General features: G+C 33.6%; 1 protein-coding gene across 1 annotated transcript in view; it reads left to right on the top strand.

Moving 5' to 3' along the window:
• The window catches only part of LOC129246905 (protein wingless), a 28,587-nt gene extending 4,276 nt beyond the window's left edge, over positions 1-24,311 (top strand). Inside the window, exons 3-5 of the mRNA XM_054885631.1 lie at positions 10,191-10,492; positions 21,831-22,243; positions 22,649-24,311. Coding sequence (XP_054741606.1) covers positions 10,191-10,492; positions 21,831-22,243; positions 22,649-22,955 — 1,022 coding nt within the window. The 3' untranslated portion in view covers positions 22,956-24,311. The remainder of the gene's footprint in view (positions 1-10,190; positions 10,493-21,830; positions 22,244-22,648) is intronic.
• The last annotated feature ends 694 nt before the right edge of the window (positions 24,312-25,005 follow it).

Here is a 25,005-nt window from a genome sequence, read left to right as displayed (position 1 = left end):
GCATCTTAACTGGATTAACCGTGATTATACTGTTTTTGTCTTGAGAGATAAATGTACGGGTAAGTTAGGAAACTACTGATGCATGGCCTTAAAGCTAAAGCAGCCCAAATTACTGGAACAACAAACACTCATTGTATAAATAATCTCTAACAATACTAGAAACGAGATACATGTCAATGCTCATTTTTAAGTGACTAAATATGCGTATGCTCAAGTATGTAAAAATATACGACTACATACTCGTACATATGTTACGTGCGCGTGCTGTTCCGTATAAATTGGGTGCTGCTCTTAAGAGGATCAACAGCGGAAAATGCTGATCAAAGATGATACAAGTGCTTGCGCCACCAGGGAACAAATAGTCTCAGCCTCCATTGTCCACAAGAGAAGTACCTAATATTATACGAAACAATTGAGTGAAATATAGACGTCCGGACTAAGGACTTTTGTTCACAATACCAAGCAACGAAAAAGGTAGGCAAGGACGTGGATGAATGGCAAGAACGTTATGTATTAGAATTCTACAGCTGAAACCAATTTTTCAATTATAACACATGCATACTTATCCGCATGCATGTGTATATAAATATGCACATTTATAGAAGCATATGTATATATATACATGTATACAACAGTAGTCGTATTTAAAAGTAATTTGAAGTGCTTATATGCACGCACAATACCTTTTGTATTTCTGATAGTCGGTAATTTCATCTAAGTAAAGCAACACCCACTTATATAAATAAAAACGATTATTATACACCGGACTATATTGTATGTAGAAGTGTATAAAAAAAAACAAATAAATACACATGTAATTATATGTCTGTGCATAACACAGGCTTGCGTTTGTATGAGTACTAGGCACTACTAGCTCCACAATTTTCCTTATTATTTCTTGTTGATTTCTAAAAATGCACAGTACAAATTCATGTAGCATATACATTTCCATATGCGCATCTTGGAGTATAACCATGCCAACAAAACTTTTAAAGCTACGTAATAAAATATTTGAAGTAGAGGGTACCTCCGATCGGTTGATTAACTAAAGAGAACTATTTCGGCTCGGTTATAAAGCTAACCTATTATACTATAATATATTACACGGCGTAAATTTGTTACCAGAGATCTAGTACAAGGGAGACTTAATAGGTTCGTAGCGCTTTACCGAAGACTTTTATTTAGACAAAAAGCAATAGTTATATCAATAAGTTAATCATATGTATGCACATATATATATATGTACATATATTCGCCGTGCTGTTTACGACCTCTTCCCACCTCTCGACCAGTTTCTTGATGTCGTTCCGCCAAAAATCGCCTGGTCTGGTGTCAAAGGAGCAGTTAAGACAGTTTTCAAGGACCCCTTTGTTATCGAAGGTAACGCTCTCCATATGCAGGGCAAGATCCGAAGAATACGGCGGATGCTGAAGGAGCTCCCATTGGAAGTATTGGAGAGCGGCTTTGACGACTTGTGCAACATGGGGGCTGGCGTTGTCGATCAGGTATTTTCAGCCGAATAGCCTCATTCACGCGGTGTAGCGGTGTAGCTGGGCAATGAAAAGCTCCGTGTTGACCGTGACATTCTTTCCCAGTACCCCATAGGAAATATACAATTAAGAGGAAATTATAATACAATTAACTGTGAGTTTGTAGAACAGAAAGAGTTCTATCGAATGAATGTTTACACTTGGCAAATAGCAAACGAATCGCTGTAAAGAAAAAGAAAATATAAAAACGCTATGAACTTGTTCCCCGACCCAATATTTGGTGTTTATTCTCATGATATTAATAATAATTAAATTATATAATAATAATCGCAATCATAATGTATAAACTAGATACTCATATAAAACACTTATAAATAAATAGATATATTAATGAACAAAATGTTATGTTGACTGTTTATTACAAAACGATGACTAAAGTATGTGAGTTCATACATTTATACTGCGCTCCAACTTGAAAGCGTTTAAAATTTCTGCAAATATTATCACACAATGTTATTGCGCGGGCGTGTTCCGTGACGTTTATATTAGCACCGTGCTAGTCATCAAGTAGATGAGTGTACATATGTAGATATGAGCAAGTTAATTTGTTTATGTCTACGTTATTTGTAATATGCATGTACATGGTGCATTCCATTAAAAAACTGACAAAACACATCGATTTCGACTGAATTTAGAAATAATTCTGGTAACCCCAAGGCCATGCCAAGTTTTTTATTCAAAAATTTGGAAAAAATATTGGATTATAATATTTTATTTTTATTTAAATTAATCAGAAAACGTAAACCTTATTATTTTTACCGTAAATTCAAATTTGCTTAATTGGCTCGTAGTCGTAATATTTTTGTCCCAAAGTATCTATCATTAATGATCTGGGAATGTTTTTGTCCCTGATATCAGAATCAAAAAATAAGTAAATAATAATTTTAATTTTTAGTTCAATTCAATGCTTTAGAACGGCAGTTGAAACTCTACTAGAAAAATAATTATGCACATTCACATTCGTTCAAGCTTCCTTTTTGCCCCTATCCTTTAGTGTCAGTCATATTTTATACTTACTTTAATTCTATAATAAATCCATATTAGTATTTAATTTCTGTATATACATACATATATATATATATGGTATATATATTACTCTTACATAACATCGTGCTTTACTTTACTTATAAAGAAAATAAATTAATTAAATTCAATTTGTTGCTAATATCTCGGTGAAGTGCAAATATACATATGCAATTATAAAGATAATTATTTTTAAATTAATTTTTTAATCTACAGTGGCAAACTATTCAAATGTCAAATGCGTTATTTTTGGCCTGTTAAATCCAAATTTTTGTAGCAGAGGTTCTGCAGTACAAGCTAAAATTTGGTTTTCAATATATAAACAATTTGCTTAATTTTTTTATTTATTTGTTTAATATATATACATACAAATTTATATCGCTTTCATATATTCAATGGCATGTTGAACTAAAGAAACTATCGTCTCAGCTGTGCTTATCCTGTAGAATTGTAACCTCGTCTATTAACTATATATTTAAAGATACTTGATAAAATATATATAAGTACAATATTGCGTTAACTTTTTGTGCGTGGAATGCCCCGTAGTTGATGGCTACTTACGTACGTAGATGTATACAATACATATGTATACGCACTCTTAAATACATGTATTTATGTCTATACGTACGAAAATTTAAATTTTTTAGCGTACAAGAACAAGGTGACAAACCAATGTGAAAGCTCTCAGTGTACGCTTGCGCATATCAGCCAGGTGTGCATGCCCTTTTCTTATCTTTGGCAAACCATCGCAATAATGTTTATTGTGTGTTCCTCCCTTCTCTTGCTTTGGAGTGAGTAAATGATTCTTGTTATATTTCCTGAACTGTATACCCTCCTATCTGTCTTTGTTTCAATATTTGCGCCTTCATAACATGAATGTATGTATTTTAGTCAAAGATATGTAAAAGCAATAGGTAGACAATCTATGTATGATATATGCCAGTTTTTTGAAAAGTGACAAATATACAATTGCCGTGTTCTTTTGTACAAGATTTGTAAAAGAACACCCCAACTCGGTTAACTCAGATATGGCAGTACTGACATAAATTGTCATTAGCCATGTTTTTTACACGCATACGCATCTGCGCTTACATAAAACAACGCAGGTTGCTATTGTCTATATTCCCTAAAAACATTCAGCATCACATTTCAACAAATATCAAGTCAATAGTTATTGAAGTAAATTACGAACTGAAAAATGCTATTGGTAAGCAAAGTTTTTAATTAATAGAAAAATGTGTTGATACATAAATTTCAAATGTTTTCAAAATTCTGAAAGTGTGGAGGCGCCTGAGGAGTTTTTTCATGGCAGAAATACACTTGGAGGTTTGGCATTTGCCTGCCGAGGGGCGACCGCTTTAGAAAAAACTTTTTTTTTCATTTTGGTCTTTCACCAGATTCGAACCTACATTCTCTCTGAATTCCGAATGGTAGTCACGCACCAACTCATTCGGTTATTAGTTTGTGGCAATTACGTTTTAGTTACCAACAATCTTCACAATCATCGCCCAACTTAATGTATGGAGCGATGCATGGGGATAAACCTGTGCGATTAGTTGTAGCCCTCTTTGCTTTATACGACTACAGTAATCTTTCAAAATACTAAAAGGAGAATAATTATTTATTTTGAAGAAATAATCAGTAAAATTATTACTTACTGTTCCTTCCAAGGACACCATATCCTCCAACACCCTCGCATATGTCTGTGGCATTTGTTGCATCTTCAAATTGAACTTTTAGAGCTGAGCAACCCCGCCAAAATAACTTTTCTTAGTTTTGAAGAAAAAATTTCGTTCATAACTTTCAAAATCAATTTTATACCACAAATTTACCTACACTTGCTCAACTTGAATTTTTATTTATACCAGCGCCTACTTGGGCACAAGGGTATTGGATTTTTCCCCCATAACGGTTGTATATATAACAGCACGAAGGAACAGATGGGGGCATGTACCAAAATTCTCAGAATAATGAAAGGAAACGTATTAGTCGTCTCTGTTAGTAAGTTCGTGCGCATGATAACTAGCATAAGTAATATATTTCAATGAAACTCGGTTCACATATGATCCCTAGTTCAAGTTAGGTTGGTATTAAGAATAGGAGAAATTGGTAAATAACCGCGCCCACTTCACATATAATTGTGACATTTACGTATACTTAATGCAATTGGTCAGCACAAAAAAAGAATACAAATGGGCGGTGACATGCACTGCAGTTTCCACATCCTTTCGCTTTTGTTTGATTATTTTCTGCACTAATGTCACGACCATAGAGTTCGTAAATAGAGTGTATAAAGCAACAAATTTACATTGTTGAAGCATCTTGTTTTATAGTCCTTATCTTCTCAATGATGAACAATTGATAATTCGGCTGCGTGCGAGATCGTCTACCTAAATCGGGCAGCTAAATATAAAAAATTCTAAATCGTAGGAAAGTGTCGTTAACAGCAACAACGATATCAGCCTGGAAATCAAACGGAGAACCACTCTTGCTAATAGGTGTTACTATGGGCTAAGTAAGCAATTGAGTAGTCGAGCCCTCTCTCGCATGACCAAACTGACACTTTACAAGACGCTCATCATACCAGTGTTGCTTTATGGCGCAGAGGCATGGGTAGTGTCACAAAGCGATGCAGCCGCTCTTGGGGTATTCGAGAGAAAAGTTCTTCGTAAGATCTTCGGTCCTGTGCGCGTTGGCGAAGACTACCGTTCAACAATGAACCACGAGCTGTATGAGCTCTACGCCGACATTGACGTAGTTCAACGCATCGCCATCCAACGCCTGCGTTGGCTAGGGCATGTCGTGCGTATGGATGAAGAAGCTCCAGCAAAGAAGGTGTTCGAGGGCGAAGTCCAAGGGAGCCGACGCAGAGGAAGACCATTGCCCCGGTGTACAGAATTGGAGAAGGCGCGCGCGGAGCAGAGGCGCCTGGAGAGAACTAGTGAGGTCGGCCGTAACTCGGTAACCGGTTGTTATGGCCACCTAAGTAAGTAAGTAAGGAAAGTGTCGGTAATGCAGTGAATATAAACAATTTCAATTATTTTTTAACATACCCAACTTGAACTGTCAAATTTGTCAGAGTGAGCGTTAAATACACAACGATTTTTGAGCAGTGGCACAATATTTATTATATTGCTAAATAGTCCCACAGTCACTACAAAATTTTTCATTTTGTATATGCAAACGCATACATATGTATATGATAAAAACACGCAAATTTAAATTGGAAAACAAACAATTTTGGTTGTCCAACGAACTCGCACAGTTTAACAGCTGTTTTCCTAAATTGCAACTGTGCTTTAAACCTCTAGTGGAATATTAGTCTAGGTACTAGACTTTAGACCTACTCGCACACAGCTTTAGTTCCGGAAACATGCGCGTATACTCATATACGTACGTACATCTAAATAATTAAATTAGCATATTTTTTATGACAACACTGTCAAATTCAATCATACTTTTTTAAAAACCTTTCGGTTCGGCTTAGCTAACTTATAACCAAATCCAAGGCACCATATTCAAATTTGAATTTTACATACATAAATACGTATTATATGTACATTTGCCCTCCAATTTGATGCGTTTTAGAAGAGGCGATTAGTTTTTCTTTTATTACGTATTAAAACCAAAACATAATTGAATGTGAATTACTTTCCACTACCTCTACCACGCCTCTATTTTATTTTTTCGATTACAATAAAAGTTCCGGGTTCTTGGTCAATATACATGCCCATGAACACTTGTTTACAATCAGTGCTAATATTTACAATACACGCAATGTACTATATGTAGGCAGGTAATAACGATTATGCCACCATGAGAATACTTGCGCCTTTGTTACTTCCTTCCGTCTGCCGCTTATCAAATTTGGAATGATTTCATACCAAGAATTCAAAAACCAAACTAAAAACAAACATTTCGGTGTAGCAAGTGTAAATAATTTTATTATGTTTTAGTTGGAACTGAATTTGATAAAGGTTAAATTGTTGCATGAATTTAGTTCACATTCCTTTTAAATTTATTTTTCTGAGAAATTTGAAGTGTTGAAGATAACTGCTCTATGGAAGTACATACAGCATAAAATACTAATTTCTGTGAAATACAAGTAATCACTTTCGTACGAAAACACGTTTAATTGTGAACATATTGAATATTTTGGTAAGTCCATAAGGCCATTTCTAAATACATACATTTACATCATTAGTTATATTTACATGCATTTCTCAGATACATGTTTGCATATTCAATTCTCTCGAGCAATAGATCGAAATGTACATAGTATGTATATGCAAGTATATTATCCCACACAAGTAGAGCTTGTGCGACTTAACTTTAACTTTAAATAGATTTATCATACTTTTCAAAATCTATTACATACATATATATGTAAGTAAAAAAATAACATAAGGTAGTAGTCTGGTAACTTACACACTTTGAGGCCATGTTTGGGACATTATTTGGAAGGGAAAATAAAATCTTATTAATCAGTGTGCTTGTCGTTCTGACGGGTAGTAAGATCAAATGATTTTGACAAAAAATAACAAAGTGGCGGACTTCGTAAGAAAATTGCCTTTTTTTAAAGTGGAAATCGGACTAAATAATGGAAAGTTAGGGACGAAATAAATTAAATCTACTACCCGCCAGAACTATTGATGTGTAGAAAAACATATCTAAATTTCAGCTCAATCCGTTAGATAGAAAATTTGTTTTCACGTCGGCCATCCGGAAAAACGTTGTTTTGAGAAAAACGCGTTTAAAGTTTTAGCAATTGAGCCGCGCAAGTACGAGCCGCTCTCATGTATGTGCTATAATTTCGTCAATATTTCGAATTCCGGTCTAAAATTTGTACAGCATATTACCAATATATCGCACAAAATATGTAAAAAACTGAAATTCGAAATTTTCAAAATAAGTTACCAGACTACTACCTTAATCGCTGCGTGTGCTTTGAAGATTACCGTGCAGTAAGGAAAGCTTTAATCGTGGAAAAGGTTTTTTCTAGTAGCGGTCGCCCTCGAAAGCTTCTCATATAAAATCATCTGCCATTCTGAGGTGGCATGTGTAATACAACATGAAGACATATGTACAACAAATCGCAAAGAAGCTCGGCCAAACATCCAATAAAGTATTTTATTATTATATTTATTTACATATACATACATATGCATGCATATACACATTCATATGAAATTTATTAATATATTACTGTGTAGCTATATTACTTTGAGCAAGAGTGCCTGATTCCTAAACATTTTTCAAAACACCCAATAGGTGGATACCTTTAAGGTTAATTTCGCATATATTCCATAAATATATACATAGGTATGTGCTGCATATTACGCATTCAAGTACGTAATACAAGAAATTATTTAAAGCTTTTCTGTGCACCTATGTATGAACGTATGTACTTGTATATCCAGCTCTTCTACTTTAAATCACTGTCTGTAAAACTGTCAAATTACAAAACAGGGATACGCATTGTACAGGTAGAAGCATGTTAATACAAAGTACCCGTGTGGTCTTTTTATATGCTGTAATATTCTTTTCTCATAGTAAGTGGCACCGGTGGTAGCTTCAGATATAATGCGTAATAATAAATATTCTGAATTTACATTTACTATACGCGGTATTCTATCTACGTCATTTGCCCCCATACACTTTGGCAATGATAACTTGAAGTGTCATATTGAACAGTCTTTCGAAGACAAGTATCATTATTCTCCAGAGACATGCACAAGAGTCTAGGTATTTACGGCTTTTTCTCATGAATATTGCATTGGTAATGTAGAAAAGCTGGACTAAAAACTTTGATTATCAGATGAATAGATAGCGTGAAATTCTTCGTTTGTATTGTAATTGTCCATTCAAACATGCATACATATTATATATGAATTGTAATGTTAGGAATTGAGTCAGACTTAGTAATGATCCAACGTTTAAGAACATCAAAGGAATTAAGGAAAATTGTTGAGCTTTAAAAATGTGCTATGGTGGATATGTGTCTGCCCTTAAAATTTGTATAAAGCAAGAACGCACAGTTTTCTATGCGCTTATGAAATAGGTACGAATAAAATTAACTTTTTTGCCGATTATGGGAAATTGCAAATGACGATCTTTTTCGCTTGGGCGTAAATAGTTACATCTGGGCGTAAAGAAAACACAGCCACATATTTAAAGGATTTATTTCTGTTCTGCCCCAATCGGAACGATTGCTGCAAATTATATACATAGGTATATAATTGGCGCGTACACCGTTTTTGGGTGTTTGGCCAAGCTCCTCCTCCTATTTGTGGTGTGCGTCTTGATGTTGTTCCACAAATTGAGGGACCTACAGTTTCAAGCCGACTCCGAACGGCAGATATTTTTATGAGGAGCTTTTTCATGGCAGAAATACATTCGGAGGTTTGCCATTGCTTGCCGAGGGGCGACCGCTATTGTTGCTGCAAATTGCTTTGCTCAATAATATCATGGCTGGGTAAGTAATCTTAGATTTCGCAAGGCACGTTGTACAGGTAGTGTCAGGAAAATAGTTGATTTGATAGTTTTTATCTTAAATGGATACCAAAACGCCAAACATTGTTTACATTACATTGTTTATGCTTAAAAATGTAATATTTTATAATTTTGACGCTTAAAATAAAAGATATGGGTAAATGTGATTTGTGCTACAAACGAAGGACAAAACGGTACCTTCTCTCAATATTTGTGTACATCGATCATGTCCAAAAGCAAATTATTGATTCAATTAGCATTAAAGTCTAATAGATATCGCTACATTTGCTACAAGAGTGTTGGAATCCCGAAAACCTATTTGTCGACAGAAACGGCTAGAAAGTTTTCAGATTATTATGCCTCTCTTATTAAAGTATATGAAGATACATTTTCATACTTATGCATATTGCATTTTTTGTGGGTGGATTATGACAGTCTTGTAACTAATAAGCGATTTGTATGAATCTGTGAACTTTTCATGGTAGACTGTCAGCTGACCAAGGACAACCACAAAATGTATGCAATTGCTGCTTTTGTTCTTGTGCTATCCGATGTATTCTATCATTCGTGTACAGCTTCTACTTGTTTCATGTGCTCTAGAGACACGTATTTTTCGATTTCCTGACATACGTAATTTCCAAGTTTTATTTTATTAACTTTAAATATGCAAACAAGGAAAAAATACTCGGATAAACGCAAAAGTATTTTATTCACAAAAACATTGATCATAATAATATATAATATATGATTTGTTCCTAAATTTCTAATGAAGTGTAAGAGAAGTTAATATAATTAGTTGTTTAAAGGTAAAAACTAGAACATGGAAATTACGCGTATAATATGGAAATAATAAAATACTCATACTGTATCTCATATTTTTACACAAATAAGGCTAACGAAATGATTCGAGACAAAAAAATATGTGAAGCAAAGAGTTTCACATGGAATGGCCCATATATAATTTACGTATCGAAGGGCATCCCTAATACATGTATTAATGTACACATAAACACGTATGCTTATATTTTATTCGCTGTCACTTTAATGTACATACATTCATAATGGATATGCATCTATTCTACATTTTGTTCATTTATTCTTTTATAAACATTTATTTTCTTCCAGGTTGTCGTGAGACGGGCTTTATTTATGCCATCACCAGTGCCGCTGTCACACATTCGATTGCGCGCGCTTGCAGTGAAGGCTCCATTGAATCGTGCACCTGTGATTATAGCCATCAGTCGCGATCGCCCCAAGCGAGCCACCAAGCTGGCAGCGTAGCGGGTGTTCGCGACTGGGAATGGGGAGGGTGCTCGGATAATATTGGATTTGGCTTTAAATTCTCACGTGATTTCGTAGACACTGGAGAACGTGGACGCAATTTAAGAGAAAAAATGAATTTGCATAATAATGAAGCTGGTCGAGCTGTAAGTATTCTTTTGCACGATTGCATATTTATTTATTATTGCGCATAAAAAATTTAAATCTGCAAATTGGGGAATTTTAAAAAAAATTGTGAAAACATTTGCTTGCTATTGAGCATTATAAGATGATCTCATTGCATGTTGCAACTCTTTAAGAAGTGTTGAGAAGTTATAGCATTTTCAGTTTAACTGAAAATCGTTTCAAATTAAACAAACTTTTTTTTTAACTTAAGCTAAACTATATCCATATAGTGTGAAATAATTCTCAAATTATATTAAACTATTTACAAATACAGTGAAATTTTATTTAACTGAAATAATAAAAACCCATAGTCAAAAGTTACACATAGCAAAAAAAAATCATATCAAAGTATGCTACCTTTATACTCCGCTGCAAAATTATAAGAGCACCACATAAATACAAGTTTCGACTATTTTCTTATTTGTCTTTCAATTTCAGTTATACTATATTTATTAAAATATAGTTCATCATTTAGCAAAGGCCATAAAAATCAAAGTGTCCCACATTTAACAGGATGTATAGAAATTCGACCAATTTTCATTAAAAATTTTAAATTATTAAAATTTGCTAGGAAAATTCTTGGTAATTTTAGTATAACAAAACAGCTTGAATTGCACGAAAACGTGCGAAATTTGCACAAAACTTTTTTTGTATAAAATTAAAAACTTAATAGAAGCAAAAAGGAAACATCCAAGTGGTCATTAAAATATGTACGAAATAGAAATATATATGATACAAAAAGAACTTAATGATTTTAATAAAAATTTTGTTTAAATTATCGAATTTTTGATCAAATTAGTATTCAATTTGGCATAGAATTTATAATTTTCTGTAGGAGTGCAATACCATAGTTCTTTGATTTCTTGCCAAAATTTTCTTATTTTTGAATGTTTCCTTCCCGATTCGATTCTTTAAATATCCACAAAGGTTTTCAATGCGGTTCTGGTCGGACTGGCTTGACCAAACCATTTTTTTGTAAAACCGTTCACGAACATTGAGGAGTATTTCGGATCACTATCTTGCATAAAAACCACCGAAGTGGCATATTCTTCTCAAAAAACGGTAGACTTCTTGAAGTATGTCCTTGTGAATAAATTTATGTAAACCAAATTTATGCAACCAATAACGCAACAGAACATAACCGGTCTTTTAAACTCACAATGAAGCAGTGATTTCATTTATAAAAAAACGAAATTTCAGTAATATCTTTAACTTTTCCGAGCGGCACAAGGAAATCGATAGATAATGGCAGCGTACCTATTTTAATGACCATATGTGTATATATACATTGAATGTAATGAGATGGAACGATTCACCTCAATTTGATCAATTAAGCTTTTGTACAACTATTTTGATGAACCAGTGTACACGGATAAACAAAAATCAGCTGAACACCGTTCACTCAAATTTTTTGTAGAGGGTAGAGAATGCTACGCATTCGCCTGGTCAGAGTCTAATGAGTTGGGAAAAGAACACACAACGCTATGAATATGCTGGAAAAAGGGTAAAAGAAGACGGAATAAATGTGACATTGTCGCGAGAAACAAACATCATTAGAAATTGTGACGCCATCGGTTTCAGCATACGAAAGAAAGTTGGTAAAAATTGTAAGGTAGATCCACTATTGTCCACCATATTTTGCGTTTCTTTGGATTTATCAGTAATTGAAAATATATTTTTTAGCTCGGGGCTGTCTAAAATTGTATCTAATTAAATATGAAAGTAGTTTAATTTAATTTGAATGAAATTTCACTGAATTTAGTAGTAGTTTAATTTAATTAGAATCATTTTTCGTTTAATTTGAAAACTGTTTAATTTAAACTGAAAATGTTCTATCTTTATAAAGCTTTCGGTTTTTATAGAGCAAATTAACTTCACAAGTTTCATGAGAAACTAGCAGTAATATGAGTTGAGACATTCAAAACTTCAATAATTTTTATATACAAATGTATATATGCATATATAAGTATATACAATCAAGCATCTTATTATGTTTCTTTGAGGTAGGTAACACCGATTCGCAATAAAAAGATTGTGGAAAGCAATGACAATTTTTAGGTAACCCAAAACCCCTTCCCGCCACCATTCCTCACGGTAATTAGTACCTTTAATAGCAACAATACCGACCGTAAATGCTAACATTTTATTGCCACGCTTGCAAGCTTTGTTAATTGCAGCAGTGCTGGATAGTGGATTTACTAGTACATCTCTTTGAGACTACATGCTACGCAATTTTTAATGGATAGTTTCCAATAGCATTAACCCGCTTATAATTTGCACATATACTCATATTTGTACACACATACACGGTTACGTTTTTCAATTTCATACATACATACGAGTATTTAGCCTAGTCCATGAATGTATGGAAGATTTGTGCTCAAATCGTAAAATGTGTAATAGTTCATTTACTTTTGATTTATATTTTTCGCTGTTTTTATTTGAAGTAGTTGTGTTGCTGCTCCAATTCCATGGGGCGGTAAGTACACACCGCACAACACAGCCTTTATCGAACACGCAACGCAAGTTGGTGGTCAACCGTCTCTTTTTAAGTCTGCCACACACGGACTCGTTTCCTACCGTGCGGTTCGCTGTTAAACAATATTAATATGTTGACAGCATTGCTGATAGGAAAATTTAAGCGGTCGTAAAAAGGAATAAAATTTTCAAGTATAAGTAGAATGAAGTTTTAATACCCTGCACGCCGTACAAGCTTATGTTAATATAACATATGTAAGTATATATATGTACAAATATTACCTTTGTTGCAGTTTTCTCATCGAATATGATATTGATAAATGGAAAAAATGTGGCGCCTATAACCTTGATAGCTTAGGCCGAACTGATCTTTCGGTTTAAAGTTTGATATTTGATTTATTCACACAAATGCGATTGGCTTGGTTTTACTAGAAGCTTTTTGACAGAAATACATTCTCAGGTATAGAACATTTATATGTACACTTATGTAGGTAAAAAAAAAAACGTTTGTCACTTAATGTGTCATACACGAAGGGCCTTCAGATAATAACTTAACGAATTATACGCAGTTACTTCCGAGTGTCAATGTTTATGCTAATAATTAAGTAGTTTTATGAGGAATTGCATGCATAAATTACTTTCTAAGAAACGTATATGAATACCGATGCATATATATGTTTACGCATTTTCCCATTCCTCAAAGAAGATAGTCCGTAACTGGTTTAATTTAATTTTTACTGTATGCTGAGGGTTTTCAACTTTGAAGAAGCAGTTAATTGCTTGCAAAATTAATATCCGATTGGGTCATTTATTTACCCAAGTCAGTTATATATATTTTTAGAAGTAAGCTACATTTAATTCTCTTCAGACAATTAATGTACTTGTAGTATACCAGCGCTCGTACAAGGAAAAATAAAAGCACAAGCGTAAACGTACTTATACTCATACGTAAATACACATCGTCTCAAAATTAAGTTACATTCCCTTGTCAACTGATCATTCATACTGTTGCTCCCCATTCTACGTTTAATTCTTTTTTGCATTGTTATTAATATGTAAGTTGCCACGGTATTAAGCTTTATTGATCGTGTTATAGAGATGGCCTTCTCTTATGTTACCATGCTCTCGTTGATGTTGCTGTTGCCTTAGTTGTTGTGCAAATATCAATAACCGCATAAAAATTGGGCTCATGCTGTGCTGATTTTTTTTAATATGGCATCAGTTGCGTGAACGACTACAGGCATTCGACAATTAAAAAAAAACAATGAAAATGTAGTAATAAGTGTATTATGCACATCGGAGTTAGGCCCCAGAATCACGAAAATAACAATATGTAACAGTGTTTTCGCACTCCACAAATATTTTCTTAAAATTACTTCAAAAAGAGTTTCAACAGATAAATAACGCACAATTTCAAGATATTAGAGTTTTCTACTTCACCATCAACATCTGTTATTATTCACAGCCTTTATTTTTATTTGTATAATTTTTTCTTTACGGACCCTTTAGAAGTTTAAAGAGTCAGCTCTTTTAAAAGTCTTAAAATAAAACTACAGCTGTAAGCGATTTTGGATACAAGCCTTAAATTTTTTAAGGGAATAAGCTAAAAGTAAGTTAGAGAAATTTAAAGTAAAAGGAACCGAATTTCATAGATTGTAATGCGATATTACTCGCACACTGTGATAATTTTCTATTAGCTCACTCTTTTTTTTAAAGAATCAGCTGTGCTCATATTATATATGAATCAATAAAAGGTGGTCTATACTTCATTTACTCATCAACCCAGAGCTGTCTTGTAAACGCAGTCTAATCCCTAGAACTTGCGCCCATAGCAGCACGCAACTGTTGTTTATTATTGTATAACTACTTTGCCATTTACATATGATTTCATAAAGTAACACTAGGCACTTTTCTCCTCATTTTATCTCGCTTTCTTCTTCCTTCAACTGTAGTATCTGCCCAAAGCCGATTTAAAAGTTCCAATCGATTTTCTCTTAGAACTGTGAGTGCCTGGATTTATGTTTAAGTGAAGAAGAAACCAAACAAAGAAAAAATGGAGCAAAGAAGAAATAGTACTTAGCGAAGCAATTGCACTGAGTGTTATTTAGGAGACCGTACGAAAATGTTACAAAGATACCGCGTAATTGTTTCTCAGACCTTAACACTGACTTGGTTGACTTGTAGGAACACTTCTCCTCAAAACGATACGAGTGTTCATGTCGATCGCCTCCGAGGCACTTGTCGGCGACAGTAGATGACAGGCAGCATTTGTCAAATATTAAAATAAACACATTTATATGACGCAATTATTAAGACGGAGGAAGGCATTTTGGCTGCAGAACTCCAATCGTCGATATCGTCAAATTAAATATGTACTTGTATATTTTTAATTTGTACGGCGACAATGAGCAGATGTAGTACTGCCACTTAAAAATTAAACGTGATTTAAACAGAAACAGAAACAGTAAACAAGATATCTGCTATCTTAAACGTAATAAAACTCGTTGAAATCAAAGTAACCGTTCGAAAATATCAGTTTGGGGAAATAAAATCTATTATTTTCTCGGTATATGGCTATAGTGATTGGTATCTCGTAAAGTATCGATCAGGCAGTTTAAAGTTTATGTTCGTTGTGAAGTTACTGCTATTTCACATTAAAAAAAAAATTTGCTGTTTTTTGATTGTTCCAATCAGTTGTGAGATACAGGGTGTTAACAATGGAAGTCAAAAAAGAAAAAAATCTGGTACGTTTTACAGTTTTTTTATAAAGGCGAAAATGCAAGCCAAGCCGCTGGAATTGTGAATGGTGTTTATGGCGCCGATTCTGTTTTCGCTGATTCCGCTCAGGCGTGTTCGATGTTAAAGAAAATGTTGATAACGTCGAAAATGTCGATAAAATCACGGGAATTATCGAAATTGATCGTTATGTTAGTAGTCATCGCCCAAGAGCTAAGGATCGACCATAAAACACTTTAAACCATTTGCGCAAAACTTGTACTTTTAAATAACGGTACAAAACGAATTTTTCCATTTCCTGGTGCCGGTTACATTACCACGTCAGTTGCAGAGGTTTAGGAGATCAGGGTGAGGTGAGAAACATTACATTTCGTTCTGATTGGCCCCACTTTAACCGTAATAATCGAACTGAATGAATCGAGTGCCTCTTATCTTACAAGAATTTTTGTAGAAGTTTCTTCAAGTTTATATATATTTATTTATAACTGTAAATATGCGGAAGAGCAATATTCTTAAAGATTCGCGAGCTCTTAGAAAAAAACATAGCAAAGCAGAAAAATGTTTTTAACCCGAAAACCGCTGAAAGTAAAGATATAACATTCAAAATGTCTGGAAAAAAAACTTAAAAACAAGGAATTTTTTTATCTGAAGGCAACATTATTGAATACAGGATTTCAAATTTCATTGCTGTATTTTCCGCGTTTTAAAATTTAGTTAAGTGCAAAGCATTCGGAGGCTATGATAAATTTGAAACTGCAAGTACGCGAAACGATTGCAGGAGTGTCATTTGATTCATACCTTTGTCAATATATTTCATTTTCTCCTAACGTTTTAAATTATGAAATCTGTCTATCATAGCAAAAATACATACAATTTAATTTTGAAACAAACATGAATACATAAGTATATCAAAATGTGAAAATAGCGCCTGTTTAAAATCGCTATGCAGGAGGAAATTAAAAATGAATTTTCGGTTTTTTTCTGGGGAAGTTTTTCTCAAAGTAGTTTACGTCAATAATATGTTGCAGTTATATGTTCACTATAATACACGTTTGCACTGGTCTCCACGTGGTTTTCTCACATATGAAATCGACAACAGAAAAAGAAAGAAAAAATTAAAGGACATTGGGATAACAAAAGTCATAAAGAAAACTATTTGCATCGTTTAAGCTGCGTTCATGCTTACAAATATATATTTTTAATAACAGTTAATACCTTTTTTTAATAATTTCACTAAGCGATTATTTAGTGCATTGCATTTTAAAGGAACCGTGTGTACTGCGTATCATCAAAATCAAAGGCTTAATTATCTCATTTTGATTAGCCGGTTAGAGATTTGTACATATGTATAATGATGTGACGTATTCGACATTTGCAGAGACTTTCATTGCTGGGTTTTGTGTATAAGGAATAAACCTTCATTCATATGTTTTTCGATTTCATATGGCCGCGAAAAGCCAAATTGTTTTAAAATAAATATTTATTCGTTAAATATACTTATATATATATAACAGGCGCTTACACCCTTTTTGGGTGTTTGGCTGAACTCCTCCTCCTATTTGTGGCGTTAATAATTTTTCCCCATCGTTACGACGAAATTGCAATTGATTTCCCGATGACATTTTGATAACAGATATATTGAATTTCTGCAAAGAAAAAAACGTATGCTGTCTTTTAACTATACAAAAAAAAATATAAATAATTTCTATTCCATTAGTGTTTTTCTACTGTCTATTTTTTCTATTGCGCGCTTATTTGCACATTGAGAATTCTTCTTCTTCAAAGAATTCTTCAGCGAATTCATAGTTTGTATTGTAGAAAGTTTTGTATTCAAATCTGAACAAAATTTTATATTATTATTGCTATAGAATCAATATCGGAAACGGAGGCAATCGGCTCGGCGGAAATCTAACTCAGCAAAGCCGTGTCACTTCTAAAACAATGAAACGGAAAATAAAACGAATTTACTTGTGATTTTAGTACTTAAAAATGCAAAACACTTCACCATGAATTCATACCTATATACACATAAGAATCATGAATAAGCGTCAAGTCATCTTTCGCATAGCAGATGATGTGTGTAAATATTTATATTGTTGCTAGCAATTGCCAAATCTTTAAAAGTAGACACAGACTTTAGTAAAATTTCTTTGGCCCCCACGCAAAACATATTTGTAACGGTCCTGCCAGTAAAACTTGATTTCATCAATTTCCCACTACTTTAAGCTTGTAAAGGCATGTTCGCAGCTCAGTCGCCCAACAAACAAATGCTTGCGCAAACATGCGATCAAACATGCAGCCAAAAAGAATCTTGAAGCTCTCAGAGTGTGTCACCAACAATCAATGATAAATCAATCTCTCCGAAAGGCATCACAAAAAACAAAAACATAAAACAAATGAAGATGCTACGTCTGCAAAGCGCGAGAGATCTAGTCCAGGTAAATATACACGTAATAGAACAAAATATCAAAGCTTGACAACTACTGGCTAGAAACGCCTTCTGCAAGCAGCTCAAATCGATTCGCAGTACTTGACTAAGAGGAAATCAATTGTAGTACTCTCCAACCCCAAATGCGCAAGGAACCTAGGCCTCCACCGATATTTGTATCTGGAGTGAGCCACTTCAAGAACTACTCTTAAATGTAGCCGTAGATGGCTTAGTAGCAGCAAAACAATACACTGCAATAACTGCTGCCCTAGCGGAAAAAAACTGAGTTCCATACATACAAATTAAAACAAGAGCGTAACTTCAATATAGTCCTCAAAAGTATGTATTCTTCGACACCCACAGACGAGTGTCAAGCAATTGAAAACCTCGGCCACCAAGTGGTAAATATTTGCAATATGCGTCAATGTCAAAAAAAAACCGCTTCCTATGTTCTACAATAGCCGCAAAGGAGGCAGCAAAAATAAAGAGTTATATGCTTGTGATAATCTGCTTTACACAAAAACTAAATTTGAAGCACCAAGAAAACGGTGCGAAATTCCACAATGCACAAGAAGCTAACGCTACGGACATACAAAACACTTTTGCAATTGTAGTCCAAGATGCGTTAAATGCGTAGAAAATTACTTAACCGTTGACTGTCCAAAAAAGGGTATTTCAAAGGAAGTTAACAAGAAAAACCACAATCAACAACTGTGCATAAAGAAAACAATAATGAAATAGAAGAACTGAAAATAATGGCCAGAACTCTAGTTGAACAGATGGGTACTGTACCTACTTAATCTGCTTACAATCATGCTCCCGAATGTTCCAAAATGAATAGGCCGCCAATGGGCTCACCCAGCACAGCTTTGAAGTGGAAGTATTTCTAGCAGATAAAAATATTCTGTTAATATCTGAAACACACTTGGCAGATAAATATTACGCAAAAATTCCAAAATATGATTTGTACCACACAAATCATCCTGTTGGTACAGCAAGAGGAGGAACGGCCATCTTAATCAAAAATAATATTGCGCATATGGTGCATGGAAACACTAAAAATTACAATATTCAATTCACTTCTATAACAGCCAAAGATGGAAAGAGCTCTCTTATGATTGCTTCTGTGTACTGTACTCCAAATCAATCAATAAAAAGCGGCGAATACGAAATGTATTTTAAATCGTTGGGATCTACATTTATAGCAGGTGGCGACTACAAGGGGAAACATCCGCAATGGCACTAAAATGCCCATTTAAAGAAGAAAATATCAAATTTTTATTGAATTACTTAAAGGGCATTGTACGAGTATGCGTGACAAATTCTGTTTATCGTGTGCGGGTTTTTAAATAAATGTGCTATGGTTATGTATCATGCAATAGACTGTATTGAGAAAAGAGAGTTTTAAAAATCCATCTTTGTATATTATTTAAAAGTTATGTTCAGAGAATTTATTAAAAACAAAAAAAAAAACACAGAAAACTCGTTTTTGGTTTATTTGGGGTTATGTTATATATGGAACTTCTTTTTCAAAAAGGTTTTTATTGTTTCTACTAGTATTATCCCCTATTTTTCACATTTTTCGTAAATACACCTTTATGGCTTTAATTCGTATTCAGTAAATGCAACGGCTTTTGTAAAATTTATAAAAAGGTTTGAAATTTTAAGAAGAGTTGAGAAAAGAAGATTCAATAATCTTGCTTAACTTCAAAGGAAGCAAAAAAATGAAATTTGCATATTCAAACTTCAAATTTCATAAGATCAACAAATTTTCCGATAGCACTAAAATCTTCTTAAAGTGACCGTTTTTAGCCTTTTTCGTAATTATATACAATTTTTAACTTACAATTTGGTAGCTTGAAATTAAAAAAAGAAACAAACACCAAATTCAAAAATTTTCGCATTTTGTGTATAAAAAGCAGTAAATTTATTGAAAGAGCAAAGGGTTGGCAACACTGCATAACTAGGCTTATGGGATGTCACGTACCCTCTGTTGGGAACTATCATTTTTTTTATTTATACAAGTACACGATACTCGATACCGCCGTAAGGATACGATTATGAGTTTTCATTTACATGGCGCTCTCATAAGTTTGATCATGTCAGCTGACATAGAACGAGTAAACGTACGTCGGTGAGTGGGGGCACCATTGTGGAACGCAAATAAAACGGGCCACATACAGGATACAAATCGAAGCAATCGGTTGAAACATATTTCGCCACACACGTGTAGATTTGTGGTCGACTTTAGTTTCACATTGTTCGTTGCTAAGTGAACATGAAAAAAAGAGATTGCTATGTATGGTGCCATGCCATTTTTTAAGTCTTAAGTTTTACTCAAACGCTATTGAATCCGCTGTGTTCAAATTGAATATGCTTTTCAATATATTTTATAATAATCTATAGTGATAATAATTTAGTGATTAATCGAAGGAATTTTTTTATGCAAACGTTGTTTAAACAGTGTTTCTTGAAATGAAAACCAAACTTTCAATTTTTGTCGGTTATCATTTTATTGCACAAATATATGTATGTATTTAAGTCCTTTTTGAAACACTAGATAATCTTTCAATAAAAGTAAATCCATTTAATTTTTACATTTCGCATATTGTTCAGAGGGCGTCATTTTGATTGCCCATAACCTTTACTTTTTTCACATTTTAAACTCAAACTATGTACTTTTAGATAATAAAGCGTTTTTATAAAAATGTTAAGTGTTTTGCTAAAAAAAATTCTTTAAGGATGCGTTTTGCGATGGAAATGGGGTAGGCCTCTTAATTCTCAGAGCGTGATACTCTGCTCAGATACCAAAGTTGTGTCAGCCGACATGTTTTTACGTTCGTGAGAAATTGTACCATAAAAAAAGTGTTTCCATATTTTTCGCAAACTAAATTAAGTCCGAACCGAACATTTTCATGGACCCAACTAATAAACAACAATTATTAATAAACAAAGGTTCCTAAATTTCCATCACATTATACACCCAATTCTCTTTTTACACGGTCTTCTTTTACACGGTTCACTAATAAATTTTTTTATACGAAATTTTCGTACTTGCACGAATCTCAAAACAGAAAATGGTTTTCTAAACAAGTAAAAGTTTTCGTGCGAAATTAAGTAAGAATAAATACATACATATGCATTAGGCCGGGTCGCCCATTGCTCTGTGAAAATCATATTCTAGGGATCAAAATAAGAAACTTTGCCGAAGGAACCATACCTCTAAAACGAATTCTGATGTCCCCTAATTTGGGGTTTTTGCTCACTAGCCATAGTTAATGAAGGAGCGGATAGATATTTTCAAGCATTTTCTTTCTTTCAACAGAATATATGGGCTTAATATCAGTATTTACAAAATGTTACAAAAACCTAAAGTTTAAAAAAATTTCAACCACAAAAATTTCAACCCATGTTAAGCCAAAGGCAAATTTTTTCGAAGATGAACTGAAACCGAACTGAAATTTTTGTGGCCGAGCTCCAGCTCACTATTTATTTTTTTCAATTCATGGTGTAATTATATTGCTTTCATAAATTTATAAAAGAAAAAATTTAGTTTTACTAATATTCCACAAACCTGCGCAATATTTAAACATATATTTCTCGAAAATTTTGCAATCTTAGTAACACATTTAAAAAATTCAAAAAATCCTTTACAAACATATTTTTATTTTTCTTAGCACGTACAAACGGAGATGCGACAAGAATGCAAATGTCATGGTATGTCTGGCTCGTGTACGGTGAAGACATGTTGGATGCGTCTTGCAAATTTTCGAGTAATTGGCGATAATCTTAAAGATCGTTTTGATGGAGCTTCGCGCGTTATGATCAGTAATAGTTTACGACAAAATGGAAATTCTATAGCAGGCAGTTCGCCGAATTCAAACTCCATTGGAGTATCTGGTATTGCTGTAAGTCCCAATGCAGCAAGCCTGAATGCTTTTACCGCAGATCGTATGTTAAGCGACCACATACCTGAGCATATATTAAAAACACATCCAAATATCCCTCCCCTAAGCACACTAAGCAGCCCAAACAGTTTGTCCCGAAATTCGGTGCGAAATCGTGGGCGTCAAGGGAAAAAGAATAATAGGTTAGTACTATGCACATACTTTTGCAGTGTTATAAATACTATATTTATATATTTAAATAATAATTTTAAATTGCATAATGTTTTCTGTATTTGAAAACTGAATGTTGTTCCAGAGGGTTTGAGTTTTATGTATACGAAAATATTCAAATAAGCTCAAGAGGACGATTTAAAATTCTATTTAAAAATATAAAAAATGGATATTGATTAACACAAGCTATTTTTATCTATTTTTATCTATGATTATTATATTTATTTCAATTACTACGAATCTTATAAACAAAACGAGTGCTATAAGGCGAATTGAATATGTTTAGCTTGCAGCCAAGTTTTCGCACTTTCAAATATTCGTCCAAAAACGTTTTTGTTACATGCACACCATATATTTTTAATGTTTTTATTCAACAGATACAACTTTCAGTTGAAACCGCACAATCCTGAACACAAGCCGCCTGGTCCCAAAGATATTGTTTACCTGGAACAATCACCGAGTTTTTGCGAGAAAAATTTGCGCCTGGGCATCCAAGGCACACATGGACGTCAATGCAATGATACATCAATCGGTGTTGATGGCTGTGATTTGATGTGCTGCGGCCGCGGCTATCGCACGCAAGAGGTTATGGTCGTTGAACGTTGCGCATGCACATTTCATTGGTGCTGTGAAGTCAAGTGTAAATTGTGTCGAACGCAAAAGACGATACACACATGTCTATAAGTAGTAATATGTATTTTTCAAATCGACCCCTATACCTTCACCAGACTGTCTTTGCCTACAAGTTTTAAAAAGAAAATACAAATTTATTAAGAAATAAATGAAGCGCTTACCGAGTCTGCCACAAATCATCACTAACAAATACATGAAAATATGACAGCGTGTGCAGTAAACTTTTGTACGTCAAAGCTGTCCAGCGTATCTAAAAGCAGAGACTTGAGCAGAGCAGAAACAAGGGTGGGGATAAAAGATGTGGTGGCGCCTTCTCTTCTTGTTATTCCCTGTTTATTTATTTATTTATTTATTTTATACACTTTCAATTCCGCTCAACAGTTATCCGCCATATGAAATGGCACTGCATCATGTTAGCTGTCAAGTGATGCGAGTGCACATAAGTAATCATATCAGTATTTTAGTGGCAAAGTAGATATCTGTAGACATATTTATTTATATACATATATGTATATGTATATACCAAAACGCCAATATAATAATCTTAAATTTTTTTACATATAATAAATAATATGAACATAATGAACACTGTAGTAAATGTTTGTAAGTGAGTTTACAAATTCCGGCCGGCACAGCTTAGATTTTATTGTAATTTTAAAACATTTTACAATTAAGTTCGTGCTCATCGTAATTATTAAACAAAACCCACCCACTTAAGCGAATGTAAACGCTTTTAATTAACAGTATTAAATCAATTGAAATCTTACGTAGTTTGTAGTACTCTTATAAGAAATATGCACAAAGTTTCCCAGTTTATTATTTCATAAGTTTCATTATATTTACGTCAATGTAATAAATATTGTTTTTTGCTGCTCAATGCACAAAAATAGGCCTAAACAAAGACTGAACTGTTGTAAAGTACATAATTAGGATTTTTTTGTTTAAAATGTAGTATTTTACACTGTCTGGATGTACATTAACCTTCAAGCATTGTTTGCGCCAATTTGACACAATGTTCAAATTGGAGTGCATATAAATATTTACTGTTTGTATTCAAATTAACTTAGGATTTTGGCTCAATGTGGAAATCATATACCAGCATTGCATATTAACGTTCGTTTTAGCCGGTAGATGTCACTGTAAGACTGTACACAGAAAAAAATAATAATTGGCAAAATAACGACTGATTCATGGCGTCTGAGGGTTAAAGGGCTTCACCAAAATAGGTTGAAGTTTTTCTACCGGAGTTATACCTACAATTCATTATATTTTAAGACCAAAATATTCTTGCCAACACATTTCGGATATATGTTAAGATTTACATGAGCTGCATCAATTTGAAAATACCTCCTTTTGGCGGAAGTTTTAAAATATTATTATTATTATAATTAAATTTGTATAATAACAAGTTACACAAATATAAGGAGGCAGCAGCACTAGCAGCATGGACCATCGGCTGTAGTCTTAAAATAAAATAAATATTAATATTCCGACGGAGAAACTGTACCAATTTTCTTTGTATCAAGAGTTAAGAACTCATACATACATAAGGATGTTGTCTGCACACAAATATTTTATTTAAAAAAGTGACTTTTCTAATAACAGCTCAGTGCAGATATGATGCTTAGTTTGTCTCATACGAATGTTATCTGAACCAGCTGTTCTGTATATTTCTATGTTAATTTTGCCGGTTTCTACGTTAATTCCAATTCATGTGTTATTTAATGAGTAAAAAAATTCATCACACATATCTAACATAGATACTATACATATGTATATATACATATATACGCATATAAATACAAATCTCAAGGAAGATGTTGTACTTACTCTTATAGTTGGAAGGATAGTTATATAATATTTTAGTCATACGTATTTATATTTTGTAACTTACACATATATTAGGGTGGAGTGAATGTTGTTTAGGTCACTATTGGCTGGCCAGCAGTAAGTTGGCTTTCGTATATTAAGAAGTGCCCCGATGCTCTTATTTTTGGAAAAACGTTTAATTCAACTAAGGCGCATTCATTGAAGGTGGTGGCGCTAGATCAACAACAACGTTTTGTACATAGAAATAGCAGGACGAAAGAAAGTAAAGAAA

The sequence above is a fragment of the Anastrepha obliqua genome, chromosome 5, assembly GCF_027943255.1.
Source record: "Anastrepha obliqua isolate idAnaObli1 chromosome 5, idAnaObli1_1.0, whole genome shotgun sequence".
Taxonomy (NCBI): domain Eukaryota; kingdom Metazoa; phylum Arthropoda; class Insecta; order Diptera; family Tephritidae; genus Anastrepha; species Anastrepha obliqua.
The sequence above is the reverse complement of the archived record's forward strand: the minus strand, read 5'-3'. Positions and strand labels throughout refer to the sequence as shown.